Below are 14,657 nucleotides of genomic sequence, written 5' to 3'. Positions count from 1 at the left end.
ACAGCTGAAGCTCTGGGTTATAAACCCCAATAATATGAAAGTGTCTACATTAGCATGTTTCACACACAGTACATATCATGAAAACACGATTTCTTTTTAATTCTGTGAGGTCAGCGGTGCCTACACAGCTTGTCATACTCCTATTGGCAGACAGGCATGTTGGGGGCTCTATGTGCTAAATTAACGGGTGATGGGAAGCATCCTGCTTCCTCTGCCTACCTCCTTACTTACTAACAGAACTGTTTAGATATCACCATCATGGCGACCCCTTCCTCTATTCCTTCTGTCTGTTTTTTTCCTAACTTGTAATTTTCTATCAGTGTGTTGAAGATATAGAAAAACAGCAGAACTTACATTTGAATGCACGTGCTTCCTCCGCCACTAATTCGCCATTACACCCACTGCCTAATTCCAGCGAGCCTGCACTGATGCAGATTTTTAAAGGCTTAATGATCCTATCACCCTATCCGCTAAGGGGTTTGAGATGTCCCTGATGTGGTGGACCCTCTGTGGGAATGCACTGAAAGAGGGTTATAGTGCTTAGGGTTTGTGTTTAGGGGACAGTTTGGGATTGAGCCGTGCACTATTCACAAGCAGCCTCAGTTCTTGTGAGCCTGAAAACAACTTTTGTACGAGATTCTGTCGCCATCTGCTGGCATTGCTTACACCCATTAAACTGGCAGCTTTAGCTCCAGGTTCATTACACAACTTATGTTTTTATCCCTCTTGGGATAGGATATCTTTTTCCAAAGTTTTAGTCCATTTTCGCTGTCCGTCTTACATTGTGTTTGTGTGTTCTTTTTTCATGGCCCCAGGTAGCAGCAGGGGACTGGCTCAGTGCCGACTGTGGAGAAGAGATGGGGTGCTGGCGGCCTCCTGCTCTCAAGAAGGGGTCCTGAGGGTGAAACCTGTGGCAGAGAACAGCAAACTATAGCATCGGAACGACTTCTGTTGGTCTATTTTATGGAAGGATAGCTCATTACTGTACTTAAACATGCAGTGTGCAGATTCAAAGGAGGTGTAGATATTCTGGTTTTTCACATATTACTATGTTAAAATAAAAAGTTCAACATTGAAAGCTGAGACTTCAACTACTACACCACACAGAGACTTAATGCAAAAAAAAAAAGTAATATAAATCTTTAAACATTACCATCTTTTTTCCAATGTTAATTTTTACATTTGTTGTTTATTTGAGAAAAATTACCAGAAACTCCTTAAATTATGACTCTTTCAGTTAAGAGAAGGGGTTAAGGAATGTAAATTTTTGGCTGTTTTGGGTATTTAGGCGTTCTATTGTTTGCTGAATCTTTGATCAAGCTCATGGTCTCTTGAAGGAAACTGCAGACCTGCATTTAGCTCGATTTCTAACTGGCCTGGTGAAGCGTTTGTGTAGCCTGGCTTGGCCTTTGTGGAACCTCAGTGAAATAGGCTCAGGAAACCAAACTGAGGGGGATCACATTCACAGCAATGCAGAAGATGTTCTAATGGGTTGCTTCTGATAAGCTCTACTTAGCTGCAGACTTTTTGTCTTAAGTGCAGTGGAAACTCGTACAGCTTTTCATGATGGCTTTGTTTCTGTTTAATGGATGACTTTATGGAATCTACTGTGGTTTGTTTAAAATAGAATCATTTTGGAACCTGCTGAAACAAGATGATTCCTTAGGATATGAAAACCCTGAAATTGCATTTGTGAAACTTTTCTTTATGATTGTGTAATTTATTGGATTGTTTCTCAGCTTAGAATGTTAAAAACATCACTGAGTTTTGTCCATATTATTATTTTTATTTATTAATGATTACTGAGTTAAAGAGTATTTTAACATAGTTCTATTTGTCTTAAAAGCATTCATGCACTGTTTGATCTGTAAGTCAAGAACTATTTGTGAATAAGATTTCTGGTCTCAATAAAATAAAATTGCATTATGGCTTGTAATTTTCATCAGCACTGAAACACTGCAGTTTAAATTTGTTTTGCTCAACTATAAAAAGCAAAAAAAAAAATGTTTTTATAAAAGGCTATTACATGGTAAACTTGTGTGATGTTGGTGTGTTTGAGATGTTTTGATTAAAGCACTTAGGGTAAGGACATTATTTTCCCTGTAAAGGAACAACCTTTTAAGCTTTGCAGCATCCTTAAAGGGAAGGTTGAGGAGCTGGAGAAACTCCCCATCCAGCAGTTCTGTGAGGCTGTATTTGAGGAGATGGCAGCAACCTGGGGGCTCTAGTGAACTGGATGCTGAAGAGAGTTAAAACTAATCAAAGATGGAGGCTTACAGAAGGGGGAATCCAATGAAGGGGAAATCAAACATCTCTTTATATGAAAAGCAATTTATAAAGAAGAATGTTTAGGACATAACACAGCACCTGATGTATTAAGAAATTAAGCAGATCAGTTATTAGTTAAATAGAAAGAAACTTATGTAAAGATTTATTTTAATATGTCACAACAATAGAAGTTATTTTAATGAAGAGTCCGCCAGTGTACATTTTCACCCTTGCTTCTTTTCACATGTTGCTACGGCTCTTGGTTGCTATGCATTTAGCGCCCTTAGTTACCACTTTCTTCCCATGATGCATCACCTCTAAGACAGTTTAAGTCATCAATGCTTTCTAACATTGAGAAGCAAAATACAATTCTGCTGTAAGTAACATCCTTTAGCTCCTACCTGAGCTCTTTAAGCAAAGATCTGAAAAACTGAACACTCAGTCATATTAACGATTCTGCTGATACCATACTATACCGCTAGCTTTAGCTACTAAAATGCTAACGTTAGCTGTTAGGGTTCTGAGCTCATAGCCGCGGGCTAAAACGTTTCCTTGATATAAAGTTAAGTTTGAGAAGCTGCTGCTTTAGCGTTTTAAAATAATTGCTAACCACATTTTTCGATGTTGTATGACGCTCAGCAAAACAATCCTGCTAACATTACTGCTAGCCTCTAAGGCTAAACATAACGGTTGGGTCTCTGTTGAATCCGTGGGACTTGGTCTAACATTCAATCGCAATCCTTTTCTAGGTGCATCGAAGTAATTTGAAACATAGATTATGGAGAAAGAACAACAGAGCTACGTCGTCTTCAATGCCTCCAAAAAAGAGCTGTTTGGCACCAGCAACGGCTACAAGTCGATGGAGAAGAGACTGAGAGAGCATTGGAAGATCCAGAGGTAAGGGCACTGGGGTTGGCAAAGGTATTTAAAATAAAAAAGAATATCTTTTTTAAAAAGTCAATCGATTTTCAGTTGCTTTAAAAACCTGAAAGTGGAATTATATACTTTTCACACATGTCCACTATGTTGGATGCTAAGGAAGCCTGGTGTTCACACAGTGCTGCATGTTTGCATATTGATGGAAAGTTGAGTAAAAAAAAGTTTGGTAGAAACTTATGCAAAAGGACAGGATTGCAGTGGCGGAGCTAGGCTTTTAAAACAGGGGTGGCAAAGTATTATATGGGGGGATCCATATATAGAGGGTTCAGTTAGACTACAAATAATAATTATTTTCTGCAAAATGTGTATTTATTAAATTAAAGTTTTCCAAAATGTATACAATTATGTACTGTACAATGCATTATAAATTAAGTACATAGCAAAAATAGAAATAAACAAGTACTCAATGTGCTCCTTGGACTGAGCAATTCCAGTTGTAAACAAAAACCTGAGGTCAATTTGAACCTGTGAAAACAAGGCAGGACAAGCAGTGGTGAACATTTAAATGTGTACCACAAGAAGAAGAAGAATAGAACATGAAAACAAATAAAAAACATACAGCCTTTTAAAACTGATTAAAGTTGACTACTGCCCAGTGATATGACAACAAGTTCACAAAAACAAACGGCAAAATTCTGTGGTTCTGGTGAGGTGAACGATGAGGCAGAACTTTTTACAATGTCTTCCATATTTAGGGAATGTGCACTCCTTGACTCAACACAGAGGACTTAATAGTGTTCTAAGGTGCCATTGTTGTTCTAAAGTGTGTTTTTTTTTTTATTAATTTAAGGGCATAGAAACATCTTTGAAGGATGCAGTGCTAACTGGAATCACAAGCCAAATTACACTCGGCCTAAAAAGATCATGGAAAACATCTTTGTAAGGTTGCAAAAACAAAACAAACTTAAGTAAGCCCTCTGGTTTGATGAAGCTCATGCTTAAGGTCTTCTAGGTCTAAGTGCTGGACTCAGTCCAATGTATCTTTTTTCTGTTCAAAAGTCAGGACATCTGTCTCAGGAAAAACAGAACTGTAGAGCTCTTTAGGTTTCCCTTAGCTGATTTCCTTTTCCAGCAGGACTCGGCCTCCAAATGCACTAATACCGGCTGTAATGACTACTTCATCTCTAATTGATTGAGCAGCAAAGTGGCCTCACATTAATAACATAGAGTAACTTTTACAGTCAGAAAAGAGGTGAGACATCAGAGCCAGCAGTACAGATTAGCTGGAGACCACCATTAAAGCAACCTGGGCTTGCTTTACACTTCAGCAGATCCACAGGCTGAGGCCACAGCTATACTTTCCAGCTGTGTTTTCAAAATACTTTTCATCGGTCATGTTTATCTGAGAAACTGAACTTTGCTGTTTTGTCCACTGTGAGCTATAGTCATTAGAATAACAGAAAATAATACACAATAAAGAAGATCCCTCTATAATTTAATCTATTCCTAAGTTCAATTTTTTTATTTGATAATTAAATAAAATAGCTTTTATTCTAAAAAATGTTTTTTTTTAGCTGTTTATTTAAGAATCAGATTTGAACAACTAAAAAGCTTTTTTCTGTACTTTCACTGTATCCTAACTCCTATTTTAGAGTAATCCTCAGAGGGATTCAACATTTATTTAATTTTTGATGAGATGCGTATTCATTTCAGAAGTAAATTTGCAATATTTTATCTCTGTCCCAACAGAAAATGATCATAAAACATATGTCAGTCATATGTCAGTCATTTCATCAACCTAGTATAGAAAATTCTGAATGAAAACGTTACAGATGGTGCTGCAAACTGTTATCTGCTGTCGTTAGCGGTACTTCCAAAGAGTTGGAAGTAGAAGTGTCTGCCTGATTTTTGTAATATAAAATTCTGTTTTTTATTGAATGTGCCTGTGTCATGTTTACCACTTTTAGCATTTGATAAATTACCTGATATCAGAGATGAACAGTTGATCAAAACACAATCCTTATAACAATAGGGTGATATCTCAGTCATAAAGAACTACAGAAGTCCCGATCCAGGTTTTTGCACTTCCGATCCAATACCGATATTGTTTTCGGACTTCCGATCCGATACCGATACTGGCCGATACCAGCCTATCCGAGCATGTATTTAAGTTTAAGTTAAAGTATTTAGCCTTAGTTGTAAGACTCATGTTGAAAAGGGTTTTAGTACTCTTGATAACATCTAGCCAGCTGAATTAGGTGAGATTGAATATGATTGGTAACAACAAACTTACCTGTTTATTAAGAGATAAACACAAACTGGACAAAATTATGAATAGCAATCTGAAATTGCACAGTGAACAGTAAAACCGTAAACAGTTAAAGGTGCAAGTATTACTGTAAGTTTTAATAAAAATGCAAAACAGACAAGAGTGGAAAATAGTCTATTAACTTAGTATCAGGACTCTACTCTTGAAAAAAGACACTGCTTAAAAAAACATCAGTGCAAATAATAGTGAACTATTACACAAAAATGCCTTATACTCCCCAATCTCCTCCACACCTAGTCTCCATCTACACATCGTGCAGGATAAAATAATCCCACACGGCTGACATTTTCCCCGCTATCTTCCAATTCACCGGTTTTAATGGTTAGGCCGGGAGACAGACCCAAAAAGACCTGTGGGTGTGTTGAAGGTGTTCTGGAAAATGCGGACCGGATTCGGGGAACAGTGGCGCAATTGTTTCAATCGGCGAAACTGGAAAATACCGACCGGATTTTTTTTTTTTTTAAAGTGGATCGGCAGTCTGGATCGGCATTTTTACATGCTTTGCCGATGCGCATTTTTTTGCCAATATCAGCGTCCGATCCGATACGAGGATCGGATCGGGACAAGCCTATAAAGAACTGCTAAGATCCAAAAACTGATAGACTTTGATATTGATGATTAGTAACTACTGAAGTTCTACAAGCTAAGAATATATTTAGCATTTTTTACATTCCTTTATGCAAACATCTGGTTACATCTTTGCTACCAAGGTCATGACCTTTGCGAAGGGGTGGGAACATAGTTATTATGGGGAGGAAAGAGGCGTGCTACTTTCAAATGAGATCATTACAATATTATAATTACAGATTTTTCAGATATTTTGCAGACTTAATTTATTTAAAACTGCTTTGACCCAGTTTTTTTCTTCCACACATCATGTTTTTTTATTTGAAATGTAAACAACAACAGCTGCCTGGTACAGCAAAGAGACCTTCCTCAATTGATCTCTTTCAGTATGAAGGAAGAACTGTGTGTGGAGAAGCTGAAAGGTGTCAAGTTATGGATTACCGCTGGCCCAAGGGAGATGTTCACAGCATCAGAGGTAAATCGTCATCAGATTACAAATTAAAGCTTTTCGTGGCCCTTTGGTGTTCTACAAAAAAGGCTTTAGAAAGCAGGGGGAAAAAAACACAAACATTGTTCTCTGTGCTTTTAATCCCATTTATCACCTTTTTCTTCTACAGCTGGAGGTGTTGAAGCACTACCTGGATGGAGGAGGAAATGTGCTGGTCATGCTTGGAGAGGGCGGAGAAACGAAATACGACACAAACATCAATTTTCTCCTGGAGGAGTTTGGAATAATTGTCAACAACGGTGCATACTGACATTTGGTGCAGTGACAGTCCCCAGCAGAGAGGTTATCAAGCTTCTGAACATTCTGTGTTTGTATTTTTACCGCCACAGACGCCGTTGTGAGGAACGTTTACCACAAACACTACTTCCACCCTAAGGAGGCTCTCGTGTCTGATGGCGTATTAAACCGGTCAGCTGTGAGAACACGTCCTTATGGGCTCTTTCGATTGTTTGTGATACCACTTTAAAAAGTCTCATCGTTCTCCATCTTGTTCAGAGAGATCAGTCGAGCTGCTGGAAAAGTTTTCACAGAAGTGTTTGAAGATGAAACTGCTGGAAACAACGCGCAGTAAGTAACTTCCCTTTTATTTGATTTTTTATTGGTAGCTGTTCTCTTTCCAAATTTAATGTGATTGAATGGATCCTTCTGTGTTTCTGCAGGGCTCTCACATTTGTCTACCCTTACGGAGCCACTCTGAATGTGATTGCCCCTGCTGTGGCTGTTCTTTCAACGGGTTCGATCTGCTTCCCGCTCAACAGGCCTATCCTGGCCTTCTATCACAGAAAGGCCAGTGGATGCGATTCTAAGATTATTTCATACATTCAGAATAATCGCCATCTGTAACTGCATGCTGAAAGTTTTTTATTTTGTAAATGCATGCTGAAAGTTCTTTATTTTTCTTCCACCTAGGAGTCTGGGAAGCTGGCTGTTTTGGGTTCATGCCACATGTTTTGTGATCAGTACATAGACAAGGAAGAGAACAGTAAGATCATGGTGAGTCTAAGCATCCAATATTTTACATAGGATTTATGTGTGAAGAATAGACACGGTCGGGTTACCAGTACTAAGGTAGACTAAGATCTTAAAAAGGTATGCTCTTCTATGGGGAAGGATATGGTCCTTAAGTTTCATCATACTGCAGTCAAAGCCCTACAAATAGAAGTAATGCTCCTAAATTCCAAACCATGATAAGAAGGGCAAAGAAACTATTGAATCCTGTTTTCTTCTTTCTTTATATTAATCCATTCTCTCATGGAGGCAAAAGTGGAATAAATAATTAAAATAAAAAACCAGCAGTGCCTTTAGTTTTTGGGACTCGAGTTGGATTTCTTTGCTGTTGTAGTAAATACCGTATTTTCGTATTTACTATGTGAAAACTTGCATATATGAGCCACACCGGGCTTTAAGCCGCTGATATCTACTCAATTGTCTCCCACCAAACCTGTAGAGGGAGCTCTACATATCACCCCTAGAGTAGGGACAAAGAAGAATAATAGCTCCCATTAGCTCGCAGCAGTAAGAGCTTCTCCTGAAATGTGGGGCTTTGTCAGCTCCTTATTTCAGCTCTGCAGGAGTTGAGTCTAGTCTCTTCATTGGTTCAGCAGCTTTAATGCAGCAAATACATGTCAAAATATGTCAATTCGGGACATTTGTTCTCGGTTGTGCCTGCTGCTCGCATGTTCTTGTGCTAAATGAAAATTTGCCCCTTGTTCTTTCATTTCCAACTTTAACTTCCCCCTATGGCGATTAGGTCAGGTTACCTTCTCATAAGCTGCATGGTTCAAAGCATGAGAAAAAAGTAGCGGCTTATTGTCCGGAAAATACGATACACATTTTTGTATAACATTTATCATGGTGAACATTAAATTTTCATCCCTACTTTCAAAGTTACCATTTTCACTCACACTGTTCTTATGCTTGAAGGTAACTTTCATGAAATACTGGAGGAAACAGAGAAAGAGTGCCTTGACACTATTTTTTGCCTGTTTGGAGTGAAGGCTGATGTAGCACTACTCCGCCCCCACCTGTTGCTACACACGTACTAATAAGCTGGCCAAAAGGAGGCTTCTCGGTAGAGATGCACCGATCTAGCCTAATACCGATTCCTGAGCTGAGCATGTCGGCCATTATCCGATACCGATCCATTTCAGCTGTTGAATGATCCTGCCATGTGGGTGAAGGCTTTGACCTTGATATAAACATTGGAAAAAAGAAAAGGGTAACCAAATAACACAAATATACAGACATCCCAAGTCTCCTGGAAGCTCCGCTCATTGAATTGGATCAATCCGATAAGTTTCGCTTTACTCTCTGGCAGTCACCTAGTTACCACTCAAAGCTGCGCATCCTGTGAAACAGCAGAGGATTTATCCTTGAGTAAAAAACGAAAATATAGGACTAATTTTACAGCAGAATATGCTAAAGTATATCCACGTCTAGTGAAGGTGAAGAACAGTGGCGGATCTAGACCAAATGTACCAGGGGTCCAGGAGGGGGGCAGCGTGTTTTCATGGGGGCACAGAAAAGCATCAAATAAATAATCAGGGAAAGGGATTCGGCTATATTAAGAGAGATGCATGAGGTGAAATTTCAATTTAAGCATCTCCCTGAAATTAGTTTTTGGAACTTTGGATGTCTGAATGTCTGATGTTTGGTGACGATGTCGTAATAATCCATGTAAAGTGCACTGAGTTGGATCTCAGGATTAGATTGGTGCATTTCTACTTCTCTGTTCAGAAATATCGCACAAAAAGAACACCAGAAATTATAACCAGCTATTATTAACTATAACTTATAACTAATGTTGCTAACACACAAAGAGTTAATAGGCACTTGCTTGATTTACTGTTCGTTGTGCTCTTATTGTATGTGAAAATAGCTTTCCGGTAAGATTGCCATAACTGTTGATTTTTTGATTATTCAGCCGCAGCATTTAAAGCATTTAAATCTGTTTTTACCTTCCTTTTTGGTGTGTGTGTCTAAATACCTTGAGATGATTGGACTTTTTTCATCATGATTTCCATACCATTTAAAAACCTCATGTCTGAAGAACAGAATTGTTGACTTGTGCTGTTTGTTGATTCTTTTTCCTTTCTTTATTTCCTTCCAGGATGTTATGCTTCAGTGGCTAATGTCCGAGTCCATCCAGCTGAATCAGATCGACGCAGAGAATCCAGAGGTTTGTAGGCAGAATCTTTCTAACCAAGAGCCACAGAAGATAGGAATACGTTCACCTCCCTTTTTTTTGACATGGGCTTTGTGGTCCAGATTGCAGATTACACCATGCTGCCAGACACGCGATGCTTGTCAGAACAGCTCAGAGTTTGTTTACAGGAGGGAGAAGAGACCCCTCAGGATTTCACCTCCCTCTTTGAAACATCTTTGTTCAGTTTATCCTCCGACAGTTTATCTGAAGTCATAAGGTATGTGCAGGGGCGTTGCATCACACCCCTATTGTTTTATTATTTTTTTTTCCCTCATTGCTGTAACATTTTTTTTTCAGTGCTTATAAACAGCTCAATGTAAAACACGAGCCACTTCGGCTCATCACCCCCCAGTTTGTGACACCTCTGCCTCAGCTTCAGCCTGCTGTAAGTCTCTAAATTTGATCTCCAAAGAACAAAGCATATTCAGTCCAGCAGCATTTCAAATTCCTGATGGATGTTTTTTTCCTTTGTCTCTGAAGGTCTTTCCGCCTGCCTTGAGTGAATTGCCTCCTCCCATGTTGGACTTGTTTGACCTCGATGAGGCCTTCTCCTCTGAGAAAGTACGCCTCGCCCAACTTACAAATAAATGTGAGATTAAGCCTCCAATATTATGTTATTTGAGACACTTCCTCTTCTTCCTACTGAGGTGCTAGTTAGAAAACTGGGTGCATAACTTTTGATAAAATGAGAAGGATTTGTCCCCTTGGAAGGAAGGCTGTAGCGCCCCGGGGGCCTTCTCACCGGTTCTTTTCCTGGGAGCAAGTTATTTACTACTCTTAACTCAAACTGGGTAAAACCATGTAAAAAAGGACTATAAAAACAGGAGTAAAAAGTAACAGAGTTTATTCCAGATCAGGTCGTTACAGGACGGAGAAAAATGCTTAGAGCTTGCACAGCTGTGGGCTCAAAAATCACGTCCGCAAGCGCCCGGCAAAGTTTGAGCCCCGAACAAGATCATCTCCTGCTTCTTATACCTTCTGAGTCTGTGTTGCATCATGTGGATGCTTAGCTGTCCGTATCAGAAACTGACACGCCATCCATGTCTTGAACTCCATGCAGCTTGCTTCTATGCTTCACGGTTACAGATACAGTTAGCTCTCCTATCAGACTTCAAGATGTGCCCATATCCTGTGTACTCTTAAAGACACAAAGGCTGTCTTGATTAGATGACCTCCGTACACACCGTGACATCCACAATGTGAAGGAAGGCCTTCTGCTCTGTCTAATCTGACTAAAAAAATAACAATGCAAATGATGTATAAAAGAATAAACCTAACACTTTTTACTCCAGATTGTAAAAAATGAAATGAATTTACCGGTACATTCCGGTACCAGGTTAGCATTTTCTAGCATTGAATTTAAGAACTAATGCTAATGAACGTTTTGTTTGAGAACATGAGATACAGCAATCATGACGGAATAAACTTGGAGACATTTAGAGCAGCAATTGGTTCTAAAACAATATTTAAAACTAGGAAGTTCTTATGAGGGGCCGTTGAGTCCATCATCCAGAAAAGAAAAAGAGGATGGCACAACTGGACCCTAATCTCCAACACAAGAATGCATAGCGGTTCACCTAAAGCAGGCTGGGAAAGAAACAGATGCCTAGAAACCCATGCTAACTCTGGAGGAACTACACTGAGCCATCACTCATGTGGAGAAAATTGTTTACTGGGAAACTGTTGTGAAATTTACAAATCACAAAAGACTGTCCTGGGAAAAACAACCTATAATTAAAGCTTAGTGGTGCGCTTGCAGTCTGAGAAGGTTGCAAGTACCCTTTTCGACCCCCACAGCCTGCACCCTGGATCCCTGAGCAAGACCTTTAACCCCATACTGCTCCCCGGGGCCACAGAGTGGTAACCACCTGCTCCTCAAGGGGATGGGTGAAATGCAGGGATGAATTTCTCCAATGTGAGATCAATAAAGTTCAGTTAAATTATAAAGTGTAGAGATCAACTGAATGTGGGTTTTTACAGGATTTTTGACATTTTAATTGATCAAAGAGTCAAAAAAATAAAGCATCTCATCTCCCATGCTAAATATTTATGGTGAAAAGCTAATCACATCTGAACAAGGCATGACAAATTGTGTCAGTCATGCTTTGGGTTGGTTTCTATCATGGATGGTGGATGGGCGGAAATACACAGCAACCTGGACCTGTTGGATGACCTAAAGTGATCTTTGGAATGCTCCATCTAATCTGACTGGAGGCATTTTTCAAAGAACTCTTAGCAAAAACATCCTTTTCCCATTAGTGCTAAGCTGGTTGAGACAAATGCCAGAAGATTTTATGTAAATGTAAAAGGATTTTACAGGGTTTATACAACTCACACCTCAAATTTTCATTAGTAAAATTTTTAAAAAGGTTTTCTGCCTTTCAAGGTACAGATTTAGGTGCTCAATGTTTTTACCTCATTTTACTTTCTTCAGGACAAAAACAGGAAGCAGTTTTTTAAGTCTTGTGATTCTGCTTGTGAACATGTGATGAATGTACCTGGACTAGAATAGAGGATGGATTTAAATCCGTTTCTTTGCTCCTTTGATGTAAGAATTGTTAGCATCCCGTAGGAAAGCAGACAGCTAATCTTTAAAATGAACAAAGTTACACCTCTAATTTACCTTTGTTTTTGAACCAGGCACGGATGATGATCTTGAGTTCTATGTACGCAAATGTGGTGAAATTCTGGGTGTGACTCCAAAGTTGGATAAAGAGCAGAAAGACGCAAAGCACATCTTGGAACACATTTTCTTCCAGGTGGCAGAATTCAAGAAACTTAACCAGGTGAGATGGCAAACCTGGATTCTTAGGGGCTCAGTGTCCTGCAGACATTAGTGTCCCGCTCCAAGGTGCTTTAAGTTGGCCAAATAACCACCCATGTTGGCAAATCCTGTAGAAGCATTCCATTTTTGTAAGAGTTTGTAGCGTGGACACTTTAAGGACTTGCAGAGCACCAGAGTTGATGCTCCTGATAGGACTGCTGTTTTGATCTTTAACTGAACCTCATGTTTTATTTCTTGCAGGAACAGGACGTCGATTCAGACGCACAATCTGCTCCACTCTAACCAGAACCAATCATTATGGACTTTTTCCTTATGGCCTTAATAAACCACATTGAGACAAACTTCAGTGGCAAACAGACAACATATATAGCATTTTGCATTTCAAAACATGAAAATAGTTAAATACACACACTTTATTAGGAAAAACAAACAAACAAATCTTTAGATAAAATGACCCAGATAGAAAGCACAAAGTCACCTCATTTCTCAAACTCTGGTATTCCTTCCACCAGGTTTTATCCAGTCAGCTTGGGTTTCTGTTGGTCCTCTATTCAGGTAGCAACTGCTGCTGGGGTCTTGGACTTGCTGTTAGCTCCTGAGTGCTGGCCTCCAAGAAGAGCCAGGGGCTGTCGCTCTCCGATTTGATCAGAGAGACATCCCATGAGATTTGTGAGGTAGTGAGAATGCAGTAAGACTGGTCAAAACGCATGGCATTTTGGGGTTTTTTGAAGAGCTCCTGGGGGGTTGAGGTTGTTCTCTGCAAAGGAACAGTGAGGTTAAAGCCGTCCACTTCCTGCATTTTGGAACCTTGTGGTGAAAACCTGCCACAAGGAGAAATTGGATCTGATGAAAGGCAGAGGGAAGCCAGGATAGATGGCTTGCCTTCAAATCCATCAGCTCTGTTGCAACTGAAATTCTTTGAGGACGACGATTGTTCCAGAGACAAAGCTGACAGCAAACCCTGCTCTTCTAAAAGCCTCCTGTCCAGCTCAGATGGGGAGGAGCACTCAAAGCTTTTCAGATCTAGAAAGGGGAAAAGGTTTTTTCAAAAAATTGACCTAATTTGATGTCGGGTATCAAAAACATTGGGCCTTACCTCCAAAGATAAAAGCTTTCTCCATTTTTGTCCACAGGGCATGAAATGGTTCAGTGAGCTGCTGGTGGGTTTTACCTGTTTTAGCTGCTGCTTAATTGAACCAGCTGAAGTCTGGGCAGGTCATTAGTGTGATCAGGAGGGGGAAGTACTTCTAACTTTGCACAAATGGAAATAGTTCTAAAAAAAAGAAAAAAAAATCAAAATGTAAACAAAACTGCATCAACTTCCTGTATTCATGCATGAGGCTAGAAAAAAAGGATAGATAAGAGACCTGGTTTATGATCACACTTTTTTATTTTTATTTTAGCATTTTGTTATTAAATTACTATAAAAGTCTCGAGCCTTCACAGGGTTTGGGACCTTAAGCAGATGTGGAAGTTATTTTATGTTTTCTGTTTTAATGTCATGTGTAATGTTTTATGTAATGTGTTTTCAACAAAACAATTTTACCAGTTGACCAACTATAGTTCCTTACGTTCTTTAGATAAAGGGATAACATAACTTTCAAATATTGGCAAGATGTTTTTTTCAAAATAATCACTTTTTTTTTTTAATGTCAGATGTCAGAAAATGACAAAAATGTCCTCCAAAAAAAAAAAAAATGAAATGGGTTTTTACTCTTTGTTCTTTTGGTGAAATTGATTTAATGTACAAGATTTAACTTATAAATGCCAGTTTTTTCACCGTAATGCACATATATATTTTCTTATGTGGAAAATGAAAATTTCTGAGTGACTATCAACTATCTTAATACTTGCCTAAAAGGTAACAAAATATTTTTTTAGATTGTTCACAGTTTAGAATAGAATTTATTACAAAATATAATTATTCTTCTTAAGATGTTAGGCTGTTACGTTCATAACATTCAAAGTTTTTTCCTATTATTTTTTCTTTGTCATATTTTACAGTCTTGTGTGTACTGTTGTGTGGAAAAAAGTTTTCAAATGTTTAGTCCAGTTAAATAAAGGAGTTCGATGGATTTACTCAGTCGGCACTTTATTTACTTTGCAAATTAAAGGA

At 38.9% G+C, this 14,657-nt stretch overlaps 2 protein-coding genes across 2 annotated transcripts in view; both read left to right on the top strand.

The window, feature by feature from the left end:
- Nucleotides 1-1,926, top strand: part of acot8 (acyl-CoA thioesterase 8) — an 11,397-nt gene extending 9,471 nt beyond the window's left edge. The window contains exon 6 of the mRNA XM_038289033.1: nt 816-1,926. Coding sequence (XP_038144961.1) covers nt 816-934 — 119 coding nt within the window. The 3' untranslated portion in view covers nt 935-1,926. The remainder of the gene's footprint in view (nt 1-815) is intronic.
- A 605-nt stretch (nt 1,927-2,531) lies between these two features.
- ift52 (intraflagellar transport 52 homolog (Chlamydomonas)) lies at nt 2,532-14,620 on the top strand. The gene is made up of 14 exons (XM_038289032.1): nt 2,532-2,644; nt 3,018-3,165; nt 6,431-6,518; nt 6,661-6,790; nt 6,881-6,959; nt 7,047-7,118; nt 7,211-7,337; nt 7,461-7,544; nt 9,661-9,729; nt 9,819-9,973; nt 10,054-10,141; nt 10,237-10,345; nt 12,397-12,542; nt 12,782-14,620. The coding sequence occupies exons 2-14, from the start codon at nt 3,047-3,049 to the stop codon at nt 12,821-12,823; spliced, it is 1,308 nt and encodes a 435-aa protein (XP_038144960.1). The 5' UTR covers nt 2,532-2,644; nt 3,018-3,046; the 3' UTR covers nt 12,824-14,620.
- The last annotated feature ends 37 nt before the right edge of the window (nt 14,621-14,657 follow it).

The sequence above is a fragment of the Cyprinodon tularosa genome, unplaced genomic scaffold (genome assembly GCF_016077235.1).
Source record: "Cyprinodon tularosa strain WSP-4 unplaced genomic scaffold, ASM1607723v1 ctg261, whole genome shotgun sequence".
NCBI classification, from domain to species: domain Eukaryota; kingdom Metazoa; phylum Chordata; class Actinopteri; order Cyprinodontiformes; family Cyprinodontidae; genus Cyprinodon; species Cyprinodon tularosa.
Note: the sequence above shows the minus strand (reverse complement) of the source record. Positions and strands in the feature narration are given on the sequence as shown.

What these genes read in the sequence shown, in the direction of transcription:
- ift52 (XM_038289032.1), top strand. Translation starts at nt 3,047, where the DNA reads ATGGAGAAAGAACAACAGAGCTACGTCGTCTTCAATGCCTCCAAAAAA. An exon ending in AGATGTTCACAGCATCAGAG is followed by an intron (nt 6,519 to 6,660) that starts GTAAATCGTCAT and finishes TTTCTTCTACAG; the next exon opens with CTGGAGGTGTTGAAGCACTA. An exon ending in TGCCTCAGCTTCAGCCTGCT is followed by an intron (nt 10,142 to 10,236) that starts GTAAGTCTCTAA and finishes TTGTCTCTGAAG; the next exon opens with GTCTTTCCGCCTGCCTTGAG.